The 18956-nt window shown below is 29.0% G+C and overlaps 1 protein-coding gene across 1 annotated transcript; it reads right to left on the bottom strand.

Moving 5' to 3' along the window:
• Positions 1 to 932: 932 nt before the first annotated feature.
• Positions 933 to 17462, bottom strand: LOC129910841 (gamma-glutamyl hydrolase A). Its single transcript, XM_055988427.1, has 7 exons — positions 17131 to 17462; positions 4253 to 4303; positions 3942 to 4171; positions 3767 to 3873; positions 1800 to 1897; positions 1459 to 1727; positions 933 to 1078 (listed from the first exon to the last, which is right to left on the bottom strand). The coding sequence occupies exons 1-7, from the start codon at positions 17385 to 17387 to the stop codon at positions 978 to 980; spliced, it is 1113 nt and encodes a 370-aa protein (XP_055844402.1). The 5' UTR covers positions 17388 to 17462; the 3' UTR covers positions 933 to 977.
• Between the last annotated feature and the right edge of the window lie 1494 nt (positions 17463 to 18956).

Here is an 18956-nt window from a genome sequence, read left to right as displayed (position 1 = left end):
GCCGTTAAATAATTCAACTATTCCAAAATTGGTAAATGCGAGGTGCCGTTTTTTTTTTTTTTTTTTTGTCTTAATCCTAATACCCAGATGAAATAAAACGAAATTTTCCATATAAAAATAGCAGTATGCAAACTTGAACGAAAAATTTCGATATGCTTTTCTTTTTTCAGTACGCAGCACAGTTGGTATAGAAAAATTCCACATTAACATTAAGTGGAGAGTTTTCATTGATTTGTCAGTGACTTCTTATTGTCCTGGAAATTATTCTTACTAAGAAGAGTTGACGGTTTTTTTCATTTTTAATTTATTTATTTCTTCTTTAAAAACTTATTTTCTGTTGTTTTTTTTATATTAATACATACATAAATTGGATTTTTTTTATTTTGACTTTGACATAATACTCTATTCTATTTTTTCGTTTAAGAGAAGAAGCGTAAACTATGCTTAAAAAATTAATATCAATAATCATTTTTATCAAAAAAACTAAACCGACTTCCATGGCTTTATGGGTTTTATGGTTTTTCTAATAGTTCCTATGGCCAGAACTGAACGAAATTAAAATGGGACCACATTGCACCAGCCACCAGCTATCCTATTCAAAAATAATTATCAAAATTAATTCACTCAGTCCAAAGTTATGAGGTAACAAACACAAAAAAAAATACAGACGAATAGAATACCTCCTCCTTTTTGGAAGTCGGTAAAAACTCATCTGGAAAGTCTAAAAAAAAAAGCTATATTCTAAGTTTGATGTTAACCCTTGCATCCATTTAGGCTGTAGCTCCTATACAGATAGACAGATAGAGTGACATACAGACAGACGGATTTGTAGGGCCCACTTTTGTTTGCACTCTCTTTTTACGAATGTATAACTTGTGTTAGCATCTTCCCCTTATCGTTAGTAAAAAAACAATTAACAACACTTATATATAATTTTTACATTTTTATTTCACTTATAATTTTTGGCACACAATTAATCAAATATCATTAGAATCTTGAGATCGCTGGGAAGACCGATTTTTCTTAGCCAAACTTATTCGTCGACTCATTGGACGGTATCCAAATCCAGGGATTGGTACTGCAAAATATCATTAATAAATTTAAAATTTTGAACAAAGTTGAAACTTAGGAAAATTCTAATTGGCAAGAAAGTTTTTGCGAAAAAAAAGAGTTAAGGTTATTCAGCAAGAGCCGTTTGATTGCATTAAAAACATTCAATACAAGCATAATACAAGCATTATAATAGAAAAATGTATAAAAAGAAGTATGAGTTGATGGTTAGTTAATATGATTATAAAATTAGAATTAGTTTATGTTAAAGCAGAAATATATTTTAAAGGATCCATGATTTGTTAATTTTTCAAAGACCATAAAAGCTCACAAAGATAGAAATCAACCATAGAACTGTCATACTAAAGAAAGAAAAGCTGATTGAATTTGAACTACTTGTCGACCTACTTGCTGTTTTATCACCCTCAAATAGGTATTGTTGCATAAACGAGGATCCATTCTTTCCTGTATACACAGGGTCGAAATTATATATCAAACTGTTTTCTTCCTCTTTGGGATCCGTGTACTTGTTCATATTTTTTCGTGTCTCAGCGACAAAGAAATAAGCAAAATATTGTGATGTAAGTATGCCTTCTAACATATGTGGGATGCCACGATTTCGAATGAATTCATAGAGATTTTTCTCAGGATGAAATTGAACACCATAAAAGGGATACCTGGAAAATGTAAATAAATATTAAGATTATCATAATGAAGAATACAAACAAAAAATAAAATATGAAACTCACCTTTTATGTTCGATGGAAGAAATAAATTCAAAACCATCCCAATCGTGGTTGATACTTAGGATGTTATAATTTTTGTCAAAGCCATATTCGTGGAAAATCTGTTCAAATTGAAAAGGAATTCGGGAGAATTATTATTAAATGATAAGCTATGTTTACGAGATTTTTAAAAGCATATTAATAAAGCACGTGTAGGTATATTTTTTCTATTTTTGTCAAAAGTTATTACGACTAACGATAGATAGACCATAAATAAATATAGAAAACAAGATTTTTGAAGACGCCATCAAGTCTGTATATCTGCATACCAAAAATATACAGACTAGGAAGTTGTCTTAATAATGCAGAGATAACAACTCGTGTTGATGTTTCTTACCAATGCTGTATCTTTGCGTAACCTAAACAAATTTCTGGAATGAGGTGAGCTCATTTGCCGAATTAAGGCAGTCAAAATCAATCCGAAAAAAAATTGAGTTACAAAAACTTATTTTGAATAACCCTTTCATTCTTTCTCATGCATTTAGATATTTATTCACAGGGTGTTTCGGCACTAGATCCATATTCTATTGTTTTCCTTTAAATGTTCCATTTCAGTCAAAATGCGGAATTAGATTTTCTTGTTTCTTTGTTGATGTGAGAAATGAAACTACAATACCAAAATTTTTTAGATTAGAATTTTTTCAAATGGGATTTCCCTTTCCAATGGCACAATGATTAAAAATATCCCAAAACCAAAATTGTCACAATTTTTTTTGTTTTTATTTGCCTTCATAAGAAAGTGGGAAATTTTTTTTTTTTTTATAGTTATTTCTGGCTTTTTTTTTGTCTCTGTGTAGTGGATAACAAAATTGTTTTGTTTAACTATTTCTCTTTTCGAATTTTTTGAAACGGAACAACGACACAGAACCTCGAAATTGTGTTCATCATTTTATATAGAGAATTTCGGGAATGTCCTGCTAAAATTTAGATGTCTGCTAGCCCTACTCCTTGGACTTTCACCATTTCACCTACCCATAGAGAACGATAACTTGACAACAACGCAACCTATTGTAAATGATCACAGACTTAAGCTATAATAAAACCTTTTTACCAAGGCTGGTTTAGATTCTAGTATAATTTCAATAGATTCAATAGTCAAATATATCACTGGTCAACAAATTTGTACCTTTATTATGTTTTATGAAGTTTTTTAACTGATTTGTCTTTTATACTAACTTGGCATGCCTGATTAAAATCTGCCCTCAGTTTTTTTCTAGCAGCTCCAGTTTTGTTGATACAGGTACAGATATAGAAAAAAATCGATTATTGAGATTTTATAATAATTGGAATATCACGAAAACTCGAGCTGATAGAAAAATTTTCATTTCGGATTCAAGTTCAACAAACTCAAAATATTAAGAAAAATATTGTTTTGTTCGTGAAAACAAACTACTGTAAGCTAGGGTAATGGTTAAAAAGTACATTGCAAGAAATCGGTCGAAATCGATTTAATAACGGGAATATCTCAAAAACGTGAGCTGATTGCAAAAATTCTGATTTCAGATTCGAGTTCAACACACTCAAGACTTTTTGAAAAGTTTTATTTTTTTTTTAAGCTAGAAAATGTATACAAAGTAGTAAAAAATCGATTATTGAGATTTTGTAACGGAAATATCTCGCAAACGCGGGCTGGTAGAAAATTTTTGACTTTGTATTCAAATTCAGCACCTTTCGGAAAAAATCATCAAACTTTATAAAACAAAACCCTTGTTGCCCTGTGTATTAAATTATTTTATAGCAGGTTGACCCCTATATTTTCTATTTCTATCTGACATTGAAAACGAAGTTTCTTATTAGCACCTTCAAAAAATTAGTGTCTTTATTCAGAGTGTCTACATATTAATGTAAACCTACATCAACACGTGCTTATAAACCTATGAACTTTTTTTTCTTATAATTCATCTTATATTTTATTTAAAAGCTCCAATTACCTTTTTAGTGATGCAAAACTGATGGAAATTTGCAGTAACATTCTTCTTCTTAAGCATAGATATAACCTCTGTAGGTGCACTGCCAAACAATCTACTCGTATTGTATCCTTCAAGAAAAAAAAAATATTCACATCAAATTTCTTCGAATCACATTTAAATCAGCAGTATTATCTACCTTCAACAAACTCTAATGGCAATGGTTGACGATTAGATGAACATATAGCTCTATGTTCCGTTCGGTTAGATTCAATATAAGCAATAAGTTCAAATCCAAGGCACACTCCCCAAAGAGGAAAATATGTTCCTTTTTCATTTAATTCAATAGCTGCATTGTAAATGTGATAACCTGCATCTGCATATCCTTGTGAATTATTAAAATAAGTTGCTCCACCAGGTAAAACGACACTATATAAAATTATTTTATCAATTTTGGATATAAAAGCTTTCTCTCAGATACACGTGTGTATGTGACTTTATAAAACTTACCCATTTATTTTAGTTACAATATCCTTATAATATTCAGGTGACTTGCCAATCCTGTGTACAAAAAAAAAATCAAAAGAAAAAATGCAACTTTATTTAATATTCCAAGAAAATGATTTTAATTTCACACCTTTCATATTAATTGCAACGTGAGATGCGTGTTCTATGAGTGAAAGTTTGAATGATGGAAATTTTAAATAAATGTGATTTTCTTGCGAGAATGAAAAATGTGTTTTTCTGTTGAATTAAAAATATTCTTGGATTTCTTCGGATTGTAATCACATAACAATATAAAACGTGTGCTATGGAATAAAAGTTTTGTAAATTCACATGGATTTTGTATGAAAAAGAAAATATTTCAACTTGTATTGTTCAATAAACGTTGCCAATTCTAGGCCAATCAAAATAGCCAAATAGAAAAAGTGATAATATTCGCATATCGGACTGAATTTTGGTACAGATCTTTGGTTTTAATTTCTTTTTTTTTTAAGAAACCCAGCAGCGTCATATTGCCTTTGTTTTTTACTTGCTCTATAGTGCAAGTCAGCGATGCAAACTGAGGCATAATTATGTCTTTTAGGCATAATTTTATTAGCTAAGGCATTGAGGCTTATTTTTTGCCAAAAAGGCATAATTTTTTTCTTTCTCCTCTTGATTTATATTTTAAAACTTTCTTATAATTTTTTAAATATTTTGATAAAAAGACTAAAAACTTATATTTTCTATATCTTTTAAATAAAAGTTGTTCGAAATTTTATATACAGAATTTGTTTTTACCATTTAGCTCTTGGTAGTGTTTAATTTTTCGAAGAATTTTGTTCACACTAATCACTTTTACTAGAAAAGAATCTAATTTTGTTGCTGTAAAAAGGTCTAAAACGCTTGCAAATAGGCTAATATTTTTTATTGGTGAAAAAAATTGGCCGCTAATTTCTTCAAATTATATGAAGCAACGTCTTGAAATATTCTTTTCGAAGAAAAAAAGCTCCGTTACGTGAAAAATAAGTTGCCTTTTCAATCGTCAGTTAGGCCCATTTGCTGAAACGAGTCTTAAATATTTATGTGAAACATAAACCCTTAAGTTCTTCATAGCGGTTTGCAAGAACTTCAAATTGTGTCATAAATTCCTCTAAGTTTAACATAACTTAGGGGGAAGAAATAGTAGAACTTAAGGATTTTATGTTACTTTTAAGCATTATTAATTGAGAAAAAAAGAAGTAATATTCCTTAAAAAATTATCTTGGTTGCAAAATAAAGAGCAATTTATTAGTCTTATAATAATTAACTTATTTTCATACCCCCTTATCATCAGAAAATGGTTTAATTTCCCGCACAAAATTTTTAAGCACTATTCATCATTTTTTTTTTTCATATTTTCAAAACATATTTTGACACACAAACACATTTACAGATCAAATACATTCACATGAACACATTTTTTAGAATCAGATTTATCACATATTTTTGGTCACTTTCTCTATTTTAGGCAATAAAATTCCACAAATGTTAAAATATAAAAAAAATGTATTCTAACTGCTAAATTGCTCAAAAACTGATTTAATTAATTGACATTTATTTCGATGTGACAATTAAATTTGAAGTTCTCAGCTATTTATATCATGAAAGTATATCATTGCTAGGATCAACATAAATATTTTTTAGAAACGTAGAATAAACTAAGTAGAACTAAAGAACTATGTTCGACCTAGCTAAGATTAGAATTTATGACTAGTATGAACAAATGGGCCTTAGACTATCAGAAGAATAATTTTCAATATAAAAAATTTTATTCCTAGGAATAATCTCTATCTGAAAAATTGGTCCTTAATGTATAAATTGATTAAATAAACATTTCGTTTTGTCTACTTGTGTACTTTTTGTATATAATTTTTAAGCATAAACTAAGAAATTTAAATTGAGGCATAATTTATTTGAAAAGGCATAATTTTTTTTCAAGTGAGGCATAATTTTGACTGAATGGGTTGGCAACGCTGGTGCAAGTATTGGTTTCGTGTCAAAAAAAAATTCGAGGTTTTAATCAAAACTGGAGAAGTCCGAAAAAGTGGTTTTCGTCATGACGTCCGTCGATCTGTGCGTCGCGACCGTTTGGTCTGCTAAATGAAAACTATCAAGTCAATGAATGAAAACGAGTGAATTTGGTGCGTATACACCCATTAGCTTCTTCAAGAAGGCTATTATACATGTGAGCTTAATTTTACGGTTTTTTTTTTTATTTTTAACACAAAATTATAATTATTTGCAAAGCCAATAATATGAACTTTTATTGTGCCAAATTTGAACTTTTTAAATTCAAAATTGCAAAAGTAATAGATTTTTAAAGCTCAGAATAAATAAAAAATAAATTCTCTCATTATTCAATTTCGCTTGTAAAACGAAAAAGGATGAAAATGGGAAATTTTTTATTTTTGTTTCATAATCTACAACAAAAATAGAATACAAAACAGTCATTAACTCAGCGGAGGCAGCCGGAGCCAACATAGAAAACTCTAGTTGAAAACGAAATAATGAGAAAAAAATTCACCACACTCAATTTTTTTTTTTAAGTTTACTGTTCCATTTAATACAAAAAATTCTTATAGTTTTGGAAAGAAGAGATTACAAGCTTTACAAAAATATATAACATTAATAAAGTTTATTAAAAAACTAACGAAATATCTGAGTTCAAAATGTCTCTTTTCAAAAATAGCAAAATATAAAATAACAAAATGCGGTGTTTGAAGGTTGTTTTAAGTACCTAGAATAAATATTATGTAGAATAAATATACTGTATCGCAAAGAGCTCTATTTCTATATAATAACCCCATCATTAGATTTTTGAAATTGCGAAATTCGTGAAAACCATTTTTGAGACGCTCAACCCCATTTCGTCCCATTGTGCGTCGGTGCGTCTGTGCGTCGTCAAAAAAAGCTGTACATGAAGCTGCAGCCTAAACGGGTGGACGGATTTTCTTGAAATTTGGTACAGATGATTTTTTCGTAATTTCCAAGGTTGATTTTTTTTTTGTTTTTTAATATCTCGCTTAGAACATATACCTCCCATACAAAGTGTTTGAGGTATTGCAATTTTCTCGAAAACGGCTCTAACGATTTTGATTAAATTTGACCCACGTAATACTGTACCTACGTAATTCTAATAAAACTGCATTTTTAGTTTTTCTCAAAAAATACGTATAGTGAAAATATGATAATAAAATTTTTTTTTAATCGCTGATGGCGGCTCTTCCCGTACATCGTGATTGAGTTATTACAACTTTCTCGGAAACGGCTCCAACGATTAAGATTAAATTTAACATACATAATGCTGTAAGTGATTTTAATATAATTGCGTTTTTTGTTTTTCTCAAAAAATACGGGTAACGGAAATATGGCGTAAGAAATTATAAAAAAATAATTACATATTTTTGCATTTCTTATGAAATTCCTTAAAAAATCAAATTATAACTAATTCAAAATATTTTTCCAAAAAAGCTTTGACATAAAAGGTACTTTTATCATAAGAGCAAGTACGTGCGACCCCACTCGTGCATTTTATTTATGTAGGCAAATGAGATTTGACGAAACAAATTTTGACTTCAAGATTGCCAGTTTTTCTTTTGCTTATTTTGTAGTATGCACGTCACGAAAATTTCATGTTTCGGTCCCCTGGTCCTAGAAAATGGTTCATACCTTTTTGAAAACGTTGTTTTTTTTATGTTTGGGGTGTAAGATGTTGTTTAATATAGACAAGAACATCATAAAAAAAATAATTAGGGACCAAAAGTATTTTTCGGCAATATACTTTTGGTCTCTAATTTTTTTTTTTTTTTTCGAAAACTATGATCAACAAAAGAGCCATATAAATGGTCAAAAAATAAATGGGAAAAAATTAAAACACTGATAAGAAAGGAAAAAAAAAACAGAGCTTTTATTATTCTCTTCTATTTTTTTTCTGTGAAATGGATTTTGTGATACTCAACAAAATTTATGACTTCCCAGGTCGTAGCACTACTTTTTCATTGTATACAGGATATCAGATTTATAAACGACATCAGTGTTATTTATATACGAGTTGATCACAAAATAAAAGACACTTTAAAACTGGATTTTAACGACCCAGAAATTGTTAAATGACTAATATCGAATACAAAATTTACAAAGAATACAGTATTTATCAGCCTCTTTAATTTACTAATAAAAAATCACGACATAGACGATTATTATGTCTACAACATAAAAATCTATACCTAATAATTATATTTTGATTTACCTAAATAAAAAGATATTAAGATATTGTCATCAGGCAAACACAATCCACTTAACTCTCACTCTTAATTACTATCAAAATATTATATTTTGAAAATTGACACTATCTGATGCTTAAACATGAGAAGGTCAATTCAATTGGGAATCCCCCAGCAAATACGATTGTTATATAGCTTTTAGCTGTATTGTTGCTGTTGGAATTTTATTTATTTATCAATATGCATTTCTTATTTGTTAATTAAACTCGTTCCAAATATGTATGATATATGGATATCGGCTCGATCATTTTGTTTTGTTTGTTTTTTAATTAAATCTTTTAGTTATAACAATTTAAAAGATAACACAAATATAAAATATGTATGATAAATCATTTGATTTTTTAATTTTCTAATTAACTTTCAATTTTATTTTTTAATCGAATGTCAAAAGAAAATGTTAAACCTTATCGAATTTGTTCTTCATCTTAGCATTGTGACTTCAAGAAATTCATTCAAAGTTAAGTAACATCATAGGGTTTAGATGAATTAATTCTTTGCCGCCGGGTACAAAGGGGTTAAGTTATAATTGATAGTTTGCCTGAAAATGTGAAGTTGAGCTAATCGATGAACTTTTGAGCATTGATTCTCTTATTTTTATAGAAAAGAGTTGTTCTAAATGTATGTTTTTGATACCAAATAAAAGAGAAAAAAGAGGTTATTCTTATTTCATCGAAACCCGCAAAGTGCAATTTTGTGACTTAACCCCTTTGTACCCGGCGGCAAAGAATTGTTATCACAAATAAGATTCTGTAATTGAAATTTCTCCAATAGTGTTTTATAATCGATTAAGATTCTTTAATTAAATAAATTTAAAAAAAAATCCCCTCCTAGGAGTAATTTTGTTTTCAGGAAGGTTTCTGAGTAGCTTTTCAAAAAAACCACATCTCCACCTGCATTGTTAAATGTTAGGGATTTCATATCATCAGCCCCTACTAACAATTTTGCTTCTATAATGCTTTACAGAAGCAACAATTGCATCTGTAAAGCTTTATAGAACCAAAATTGTTTGTCGGGGCTTGCACTTTTTATTGCAGACTTAAATTCCAACAGAATTGTCACTAGAAACAATAACGTTAAGAAAGTGTGGTTTTTTATGTTGAACCAAATATTATTATTAAACAACAAAAGTTAGAAGCTAAAACATAGTAAAACAGTTGAAGTTGCTTTATAGCTCAGGGAAATTAGTCAAAATATGGGCATGAAATCGCATTTTTCGCGGGACAAAATTTTTTTCATGAAATGTGTTCGGGTGGTTGTCCTTATCATAAAAGTCAATTTGTTGGGATAATTGGAGGTTGGGAACAGCCGCCATCTTGGAAAAGAGATTGGTATCGTTTTTATTGAATAGCTCCATTGTTATTCATTTTAACAGAAAATGACAAAGGTAGGACTTATTAACAATAAAATTATCTAACAAATGATATACAAAACAATTCCGTGAGTTGATTAAATAAAATTTTATAGTTGCTCAAAGTGCGGGTTTGTATCGCAAGGTTGGGACAAAATGACATTTTTTCATATATCTGACGAACTTTTGATTTGTTTGGATAATTCTTCAAGAATGAATTGTAGTACTTATAATTACCTATAAAATGAGCCCACAATCGTTATTGTCACCATCGTATTGTAGAAGTAATCTAACTCCGAAACTCTCCATGTACTAGTCAAAAGTAAGAAAAAAGCTGTTTTTTTGCTAGTATGCCGAGAAAATTTTGGGAGTAGAGGTATAACCAAAATATAAGTACGCAGTTTTGCAGCCATACGCGTGTTAATGTCGATTTCGAAGGTCTGACAACTCTAATTTTGTACTTTATACGGTTTTTGGGGGGTTAAATAACGTAAGTTTTCCAGTTAATGTGAATGGGCTAAATTTATACTATTTGAAATTATAAATATACAAGCTGATGCTCTATTATTTTTCCTAAATCTGGACACCTCAATCTCGGCTATGGGGTTAATAGAACTCACGATATAAGCTTTTTTAACTAACCATATCAGGCTTTTCAATTAAAATAAACAAACAAAAATCTAAACAAAAAAGCTTCTAAAACATAATCGTATAAACGGCTTATATATAGGTAGTTCTATTGGTCACATCCTCAAGATTGGGGTGTTCAGATTTAGGAAAAATAATAGAGCATCAGCTTATATATTTATAATTTCAAATAGTATAAATTTAGCCCATTCACATTAACTGGAAAACTTACGTTATTTAACCCCCCAAAAACCGTATAAAGTACAAAATTAGAGTTGTCAGACCTTCGAAATCGACATTAACACGCGTATGGCTGCAAAACTGCGTACTTATATTTTGGTTATACCTCTACTCCCAAAATTTTCTCGGCATACTAGCAAAAAAACAGCTTTTTTCTTACTTTTGACTAGTACATGGAGAGTTTCGGAGGTAGATTACTTCTACAATACGATGGTGACAATAACGATTGTGGGCTCATTTTATAGGTAATTATAAGTACTACAATTCATTCTTGAAGAATTATCCAAACAAATCAAAAGTTCGTCAGATATATGAAAAAATGTCATTTTGTCCCAACCTTGCGATACAAACCCGCACTTTGAGCAACTATAAAATTTTATTTAATCAACTCACGGAATTGTTTTGTATATCATTTGTTAGATAATTTTATTCTTAATAAGTCTTACCTTTGTCATTTTTTGTTAAAATGAATAACAATGGAGCTATTCAATAAAAACGATACCAATCTCTTTTCCAAGATGGCGGCTGTTCCCAACCTCCAATTATCCCAACAAATTGACTTTTATGATAAGGACAACCACCCGAACACATTCCATGAAAAAAATTTTGTCCCGCGAAAAATGCGATTTAAATTACTAATTTCCCTGGGCTATTAAGTATGTATTTGAATTTAAATTCAAACGAATATTTATTGATTCAAATGTTCTAATATTAGTTTGAAGGGTTGATGAATCATGTTTAATTAATTTAAACACGAAAACAATAATGAATTGATTTATAAAAACAACATTTAAATTTTTCTGGGGGACACACAATACATCTGTTTGTTGTTGCATAATCAGTATCAGTAGATACAAATTCCAAAAACATTTGAATAAATAATTTCTTTAAATTTTAACTCAAATACAAAATCAACGTCATTAATGTATTGATTATGTAGTTTAACTTCTTACATTTGTTGTTTATTTATTTATTTTTTTGCAAACAAAAAGACAACAGCACATTTGCCATCTTTTTGAAAACAAACTTGAAAAATAAATATAATGAGGTGTTGTTTATTCATACGGTCTGCAGGCATGTAAAATGAGACTCAGAAGTTAAATCCCTTAAAAATAAAATGCACGACTGGGGTCGCACGTACTTGCTCTTGCAGTCGAAAGCACTTTTATGTTAGTTTACTTGTAGCTTTTAAAAGCTGGCTCTATATAAACTAAAAAAATTGATATTGGGGGAGAGCCGACATTTAGGGCAAAATTTTGTTAATTAATAAAAATTAAATGCACGAATGGGTATGGGTAGCACGAAACTTGCTCTTAGAGTTAAAGTTGCTTAAATTTTTAAGACTCTTTATATAAAAATTTGGAAAAAAAAAATAAAAAAAAATTTTAAATCAAATTGCCCTCCAAAACAAGTATGCAGTTTTGATTGATATATTCAGATGCATTTTTAGAAAAAAATTTCAAAATCGGTAAAGCCGTTTTTTAAAAAACTAATTTTTTATAAATAATTTTTTGGAAAAAAAGCTTTAAAATAAAATTGGTATGCCATTTTGTAGAATTCACTAATCAGCATCTAAAAACAAAATTTCAAAAAATTCAATATTCCGTTTTCGAAAATTTGATTTAAAAAAAAAAAATTTCAATTTTTTTTTTTAATTTATATTTAAATTATATAAATGCTTCTTCACAAAAAGTTTCGTTGAAATCGAATAAGCAGTTTCGGAGATAATCAGATTTGAAAAAAAAAACGGTTCTATGGCAGGTACCGTTAATAATGATTTTCAAATTTTTTTACATTAAAAGATATACATACCTTAGCTTAAAACTAATATTTGAATTTTTTAAACAAAATCGTTGGAGCCGTTTTCTTGATATTTCAATTTTACTAAAATCGGTATATGACAAGTACCGTTATTTTTGGTCAAAAAAAAATAATTCCAAAAACCTCTCTGGAGAGTCGCCAAATAACGCTACATAAATCGGTTTATCCGTTTAGGTTGTAGATTCGTTTACAGACAGACGGACTTCCGGGACCCACTTTTTTGGCATTTTCTACCATCGTAATGTCATGGAAAAATGTTATCTCAACTTTTTTTTCTGTACCAATGCATAACTTGATATAGTACCTACATATATCGCAAGTAAAAAATAAATGACGGCTCGAAGCGACTTTAGGCACCAGAAATTGTATCTATTGGGGTAATGCAATATTATATTTCAGTAATATAATATGACTGTTTTTTAATTGTTTTAGAACCGTGTTTCCAAAAATCTTCATATTTTATAGTCTGTATTACATTATCTGGATTATTAGTTCGATTCATAAGTTTCTTTAATGTAAGGCATTTTTGGATAGGATCGTGTCCTAGAATACTAAAAACAGACAGCGTGAAATTCTAAATCATTCACTTTGAAATTGTGACCATTTTTCTAGTTTGTATTTGCCTACAATGCAATGTAAACGAAACATTTTTGAAATTAAGTTTTAGTGACCCAGATTGATTTTAAAATATTACCTATCGGCAAAAAAAAAAACATTACTAAAACTGGCATTCCCTAAATGACGATAAATTGATTAAAGTAGCGTACACTTTAATCTTTTATTGAAAGCCAATTAAATTATTGCTTTAATTTCTTATCCGAGAAATTCAATGACATAGCAAAAAGTCCATCAATAATGATTATAACTTTGATATTTAAGACATTTTGGTACAATACCCGTCATTTTATTGTGGCTAATATTAGTTAAAATAGATATTATGATTTTTATTCAATTTTTTTAATATGTAGTGGCTAAATATTGTAATAGCATAACGTCAAATTAATTCGGGAACGCTGCTTTGACACATTAAATTTAATTATATGAAAATGAAAACATTCTTAAAATACTAATTACCTACACCGGCCCACACAAAAAAAATGGTCAATACTTTTTACTGGGCCTACAAATCTTTTTATATATATCTAATCTATCTTTAATTCGAATCTGATGTGAATTGGCCAATTAACACTCAAAATTTAAGTGAATTGCAAAAAAACGAATCGCCATAAAATCGTGATGATTTTTGGCAATTTATCAAAATTTTGAGTATGTTTTGGGCAAAACTGCTATCAAATTCGGATTCAGCGCGTCTGGTAAAAAGTATTTATCACTTTTTTTGTGGACCTGTGTTATTTTTATGAGAAGGCTCTCATTGAATGTTGTTTTGACTAAAAATAAATCCTGGAATTCAAATTAACCACCTCCGAGACAAAACAAAAGTTATTCATTGGAAATTAAAATTTTTGGCAAAGTTGTCAGGAGAAAAAAGAAAAAAAAAAATTAATTTTATAAAATTTTTTTTGCAAAACTTTTTTTAGCCCAGGGAAATTAGTAATTTAAATCGCATTTTTCGCGGGACAACATTTTTTTCATGGAATGTGTTCGGGTGGTTGTCCTTATCATAAAAGTCAATTTGTTGGGAAAATTGGAGGTTGGGAACAGCCGCCATCTTGGAAAAGAGATTGGTATCGTTTTTATTGAATAGCTCTATTGTTATTCATTTTAACAGAAAATGACAAAGGTAGGACTTATTAACAATAAAATTATCTAAACAATGATATACAAAACAATTCCGTGAGTTGATTAAATAAAATTTTATAGTTGGTCAAAGTGCGGCTTTGTATCGCAAGGTTGGGACAAAATGACATTTTTTTATATATCTGACGAACTTTTGATTTTTTTGTATAATTCTTCAAGAATGAATTATAGTACTTATAATTACCTATAAAATGAGCCCACAATCGTTATTGTAACCATCGTATTGTAGAAGTAATCTAACTCTCGGCTATGGGGTTAATAGAACCAACTAACCATATCAGGCTTTTCAATTCAAATAAACAAACAAAAATCAAAACAAAAAAGCCTCTAAAACATAATCGTATAAACGGCTTATATCTTGAGTTCTATTGGTCACATCCTCAAGATTGGGGTGTCTAGATTTAGGAAAAATGATAGAGCATCAGCTTGTATATTTATAATTTCAAATAGTATAAATTTAGCCCATTCACGTTAGCTGGAAAACTTACGTTATTTAACCCCCCAAAAAACGTATAAAGCCCAAAATTAGAGTTTTCAGACCTTTGAAATCGACATTAACACGAGTATGGCAGCAAAACTGCGAACTTATATTTTGGTTATACCTCTACTCCCAAAATTTTCTCGGCCTACTAGCAAAAAACTAGCTTTTTTCTCACTTTTGACTAGTACATGGAGAGTTTCGGAGTTAGATTACTTCTACAATACGATGGTTACAATAACGATTGTGGGCTCATTTTATAGGTAATTATAAGTACTATAATTCATTCTTGAAGAATTATACAAAAAAATCAAAAGTTCGTCAGATATATGAAAAAATGTCATTTTGTCCCAACCTTGCGATACAAAGCCGCACTTTGACCAACTATAAAATTTTATTTAATCAACTCACGGAATTGTTTTGTATATCATTGTTTAGATAATTTTATTGTTAATAAGTCCTACCTTTGTCATTTTCTGTTAAAATGAATAACAATGGAGCTATTCAATAAAAACGATACCAATCTCTTTTCCAAGATGGCGGCTGTTCCCAACCTCCAATTTTCCCAACAAATTGACTTTTATGATAAGGACAACCACCCGAACACATTCCATGAAAAAAATTTTGTCCCGCGAAAAATGCGATTTCATGCCCATATTTTGACTAATTTCCCTGAGCTATTTTGAAAGTTTCAATAAATTTTTGAAAATGATCAAAAAATATGTATGTCTTTAAATTTTGAAAGAAATCGGTTTAAAATTTGACAAAATGTCCGAATATGTTAATTTTTGCAAAAATCGGCAACTTCATATTTCCGTTTTACGATTTAAAAAAAAAAAAAACTAAACACAAATTTCCATTGTTATTAGTAAGACAATTACATATACTTAATTTGATCGAAATCGTTGCATCCGTTTTAGAAAAAAAAACAAAAAAGAAGATATTGAAAAAAATAAAAAAAACAGCCTTGGAAATGACGTACCTACAATTACGGCATGACGAAAATCACTTTTTCAAACTTTTGATTAAAAGCTCGAAATTTGTTTTTTTTTTTCACCAGAAAGGAACCTACTTGTCGTATAGGGTATAGAGCAAGTGAAATTCGCTGAATAAATATAAAAAATAATAAATATTTATTATTTGATGTATTTCTTAAACTATTTTGCTCATGAATAAGTTACGAAAAGAGGGTTTTTACACTCAGAGAAAAATAATTTAAAATCAGGATTAATATTTTAAATAGTCGTTTAACTAATAAAATAGTCACATAATAACTATTTTAATAGTTACTTCGTTACTTCGATTAACTATTAAAAATTCACAAATAACCATTTTTAAACTATTTGATATAGGTACTTATCCCGATTTTAAGGTTTTAATTGAAGGAAAAAAACTTCCATTGTTATTTAGCGGATTAACCTATGCTATTGACCAGCAGTGTACCTATATGTGTGTCAACCTCTTCAAACAAATTCTAAAATTCACAACCAAAACAGATAAGTATCTTGAACACTCTTTTCAAGTGAGAGCTATCTCTCGTATTGCAATTCGTGAAGTCCAAAATAAAAATTTTGATAACCTTGTTTACACCTTGAACAAATTTCAAGAACAAATTTATTTTTATTTGGAATTTTTTTTTAGTAAAAAAAAATGTTATTCGTAAATTGTCAACCCTTCAAACTTTATCTATATCAACCAATTTTTCTAATATAAGTACCTATAAACTATAAAATTACTAACTAATTAACTATAACAACTTTCTCATGTTTATTATTTATAATATTTTATACAAATTGAAAATAAGTGTCAAACATGCATTGTTTGGCAAAACAAATAGATAAACAAATCAATTTCCAGGAAATAAAATTTAGAACAAACAAAATCTTAAAATAATACGTCAACCCCTATTTTTAATTCTTCAACAATTTAATTTCATAGAAATTTCTTATCAAACAACTGAAATAAATCAAAATTTTAAATAAGGCAAATTTGTCATTTCTATCCCTAATGTTTTTATCATGTTAAAAACAAAAGATCACAATTTCAATCCGATAACATTTAACCTACTCCTGATTCATCCATCATATTCAATTAATCCCCTTCGTGTCTGTTAAATAATAACATAAAAGCCTACAACTGTCATGACGACCCCAATTGACCCCTATTTTATTGTTATTGTCACTCGTTGTCCGTCACCAGCAGTGTTTAATTCAAATTTACAATTCAAGAAAAAAATTCAACCAAGCGTTTTTGGTTTTTTTTTTTTGTTTAAAAAACAATAACAAAAGGAAAAAAAAAACAAACATACCATATTGGCACAACTCGAGCACCAGCACCTTCAACAAACTTAACATAGGAAGCCGCAAGGTAACTAGTTAAATTTCTATCTGCAAACTTTTTGCGGGTATAGGAGGATGGTTCCATTGTAAGAATTCCCACGATCGGGATGTCATTGTCCTTGACATCATCTTCCTTATTAACTATCGAATTTGCTAATACTGGTGAACAGTATAATAAAACTACTGCCGATGCTATTACAACCACTAAAACACGTGATTGAAGCATTTTTAATTAAAATTTTACTAAGTTATAAGTCGAAGTGTTGAATACGACAATCAGAGTCGAACTGATCGTGAACTTGATCGTTTGCTGGGTATGTATAGTGTAGAACCGCACAGCGCACTTGAGGCTTGCGGGTGAACAAATATAATAACAAAAATGTATGATATCGACTTGAGAGTGCCGCCGAATGCCGATATAATAATATTTATCTCAATCACCGACAATCGATTCGAGTGGCATGCAATCTTTGGGTATGATTCGATTAGACAAGAAGAATTTTTGAAGTTTTGGGGTTGTAGATTTATGTATGATAATGATAACGATAAGATCCTAAAAAATGTTAGTCACACGTCATTATTATTGACTTTTGTGTTATCAATAATTTGCATTTATTGTTTGTTTATGATAAAATAACAATAAATTTGTTTATTATTTTTAAGACGGACTTTCGACTGTTAGATTTTTTGTAAAATACACAAAATAAAGTTAGTTATGAAGAAACATATCTAATGGTTTGTAAGTACCTAAAGAAATGTAAGATTGTAACGTTTAACAATGAATCAGGGTATAAGCAAGTATCAAGCTGCTTTAATTGTCTTGATGTAAGAAGGTAAAGTTTCAATCAAGGGGATTTTTTTATGAACTTTCTTTGCATATTAGCAGTTAATGTTTAAAAATTGTTTTTTTCATGTTGAGCACAGCTTGACAAAAGTGCATAATCATAAACTGCAGCAGAAGATAAATAGCTAGTTCAATTTTCTTTAACAATCTACAAAGTGCAAAAAGAAATCCCCATTTTCGTTGAATTAATTTAAAATTGTTTTTTAAATTAAAATAAAATAAATTAATTTTATGTTGGTTAAGGGTACAAAGTTGATAAAAAAAAGTGTATCAATTCGTTTGAACTGGGTAAATTTCTTTTGTGACGTTTGACAATTTTACATTGAAGGACGATTAAATAAACACATTCATAGAATATGTATTTTGTTTAATAAATTAAAAACTAAAATGTAAGCACGACTGTGTCGCATGCGTTTGCTCTTACGGTACAGTGGAAGTTTCTAAGAGGTATTGCACCTTTTTTATGTAATCATCCTTTTAATCATAGTATTAGTTTAATTTAATTATGTAAAGTGAAAATTTGTTCTTAAAACAACGAAAACACATCTTTAAATGGTTTTAACCACCAAGCGAAGTAAATATTATTTGATAAATTTTATAACACAGAATTTTTGCAATTTTTTTTAACCGTTGCAACCATTTTATAAAAAATATAAAAAATTTCAAATCTTGAAAACCGTTCTGAAGAAATTAGTTTTTCACACACAAAACAGAATTTGGAAAAATCTCATCGAAAGAAGATAATAAAAAAAAAAAATGAACTTTTTGAACATTAATTTTTTTGAACATCGATCAAGTCGTTTAGATTAGCGACCTATTTTCAATGAATGCTTTTGTTGTTTTTTTAGTTTGGAATATTTAGATACTAATTTTAGCCCAGTTTTTTTTTTACATAACTCAGTAGGTTCCTTCTCATTTTTTGCATAGTTATTTTTTAATAAAACTAAAAAT

This window comes from Episyrphus balteatus, chromosome 2 (genome assembly GCF_945859705.1).
Source record: "Episyrphus balteatus chromosome 2, idEpiBalt1.1, whole genome shotgun sequence".
NCBI classification, from domain to species: domain Eukaryota; kingdom Metazoa; phylum Arthropoda; class Insecta; order Diptera; family Syrphidae; genus Episyrphus; species Episyrphus balteatus.
This window is presented reverse-complemented; position numbering and strand designations above follow the sequence as displayed.

Bases quoted from the DNA above. Each gene is read 5' to 3' on its own strand.
- LOC129910841 (XM_055988427.1), bottom strand. From the start codon at position 17,387: ATGCTTCAATCACGTGTTTTAGTGGTTGTAATAGCATCGGCAGTAGTT. The intron at 3,874-3,941 runs GTAGATAATACT...TTTTTCTTGAAG, and splicing joins GCCATTAGAGTTTGTTGAAG to GATACAATACGAGTAGATTG. The intron at 1,898-3,766 runs GTAATTGGAGCT...CAATTTGAACAG, and splicing joins AGTTTTGCATCACTAAAAAG to ATTTTCCACGAATATGGCTT.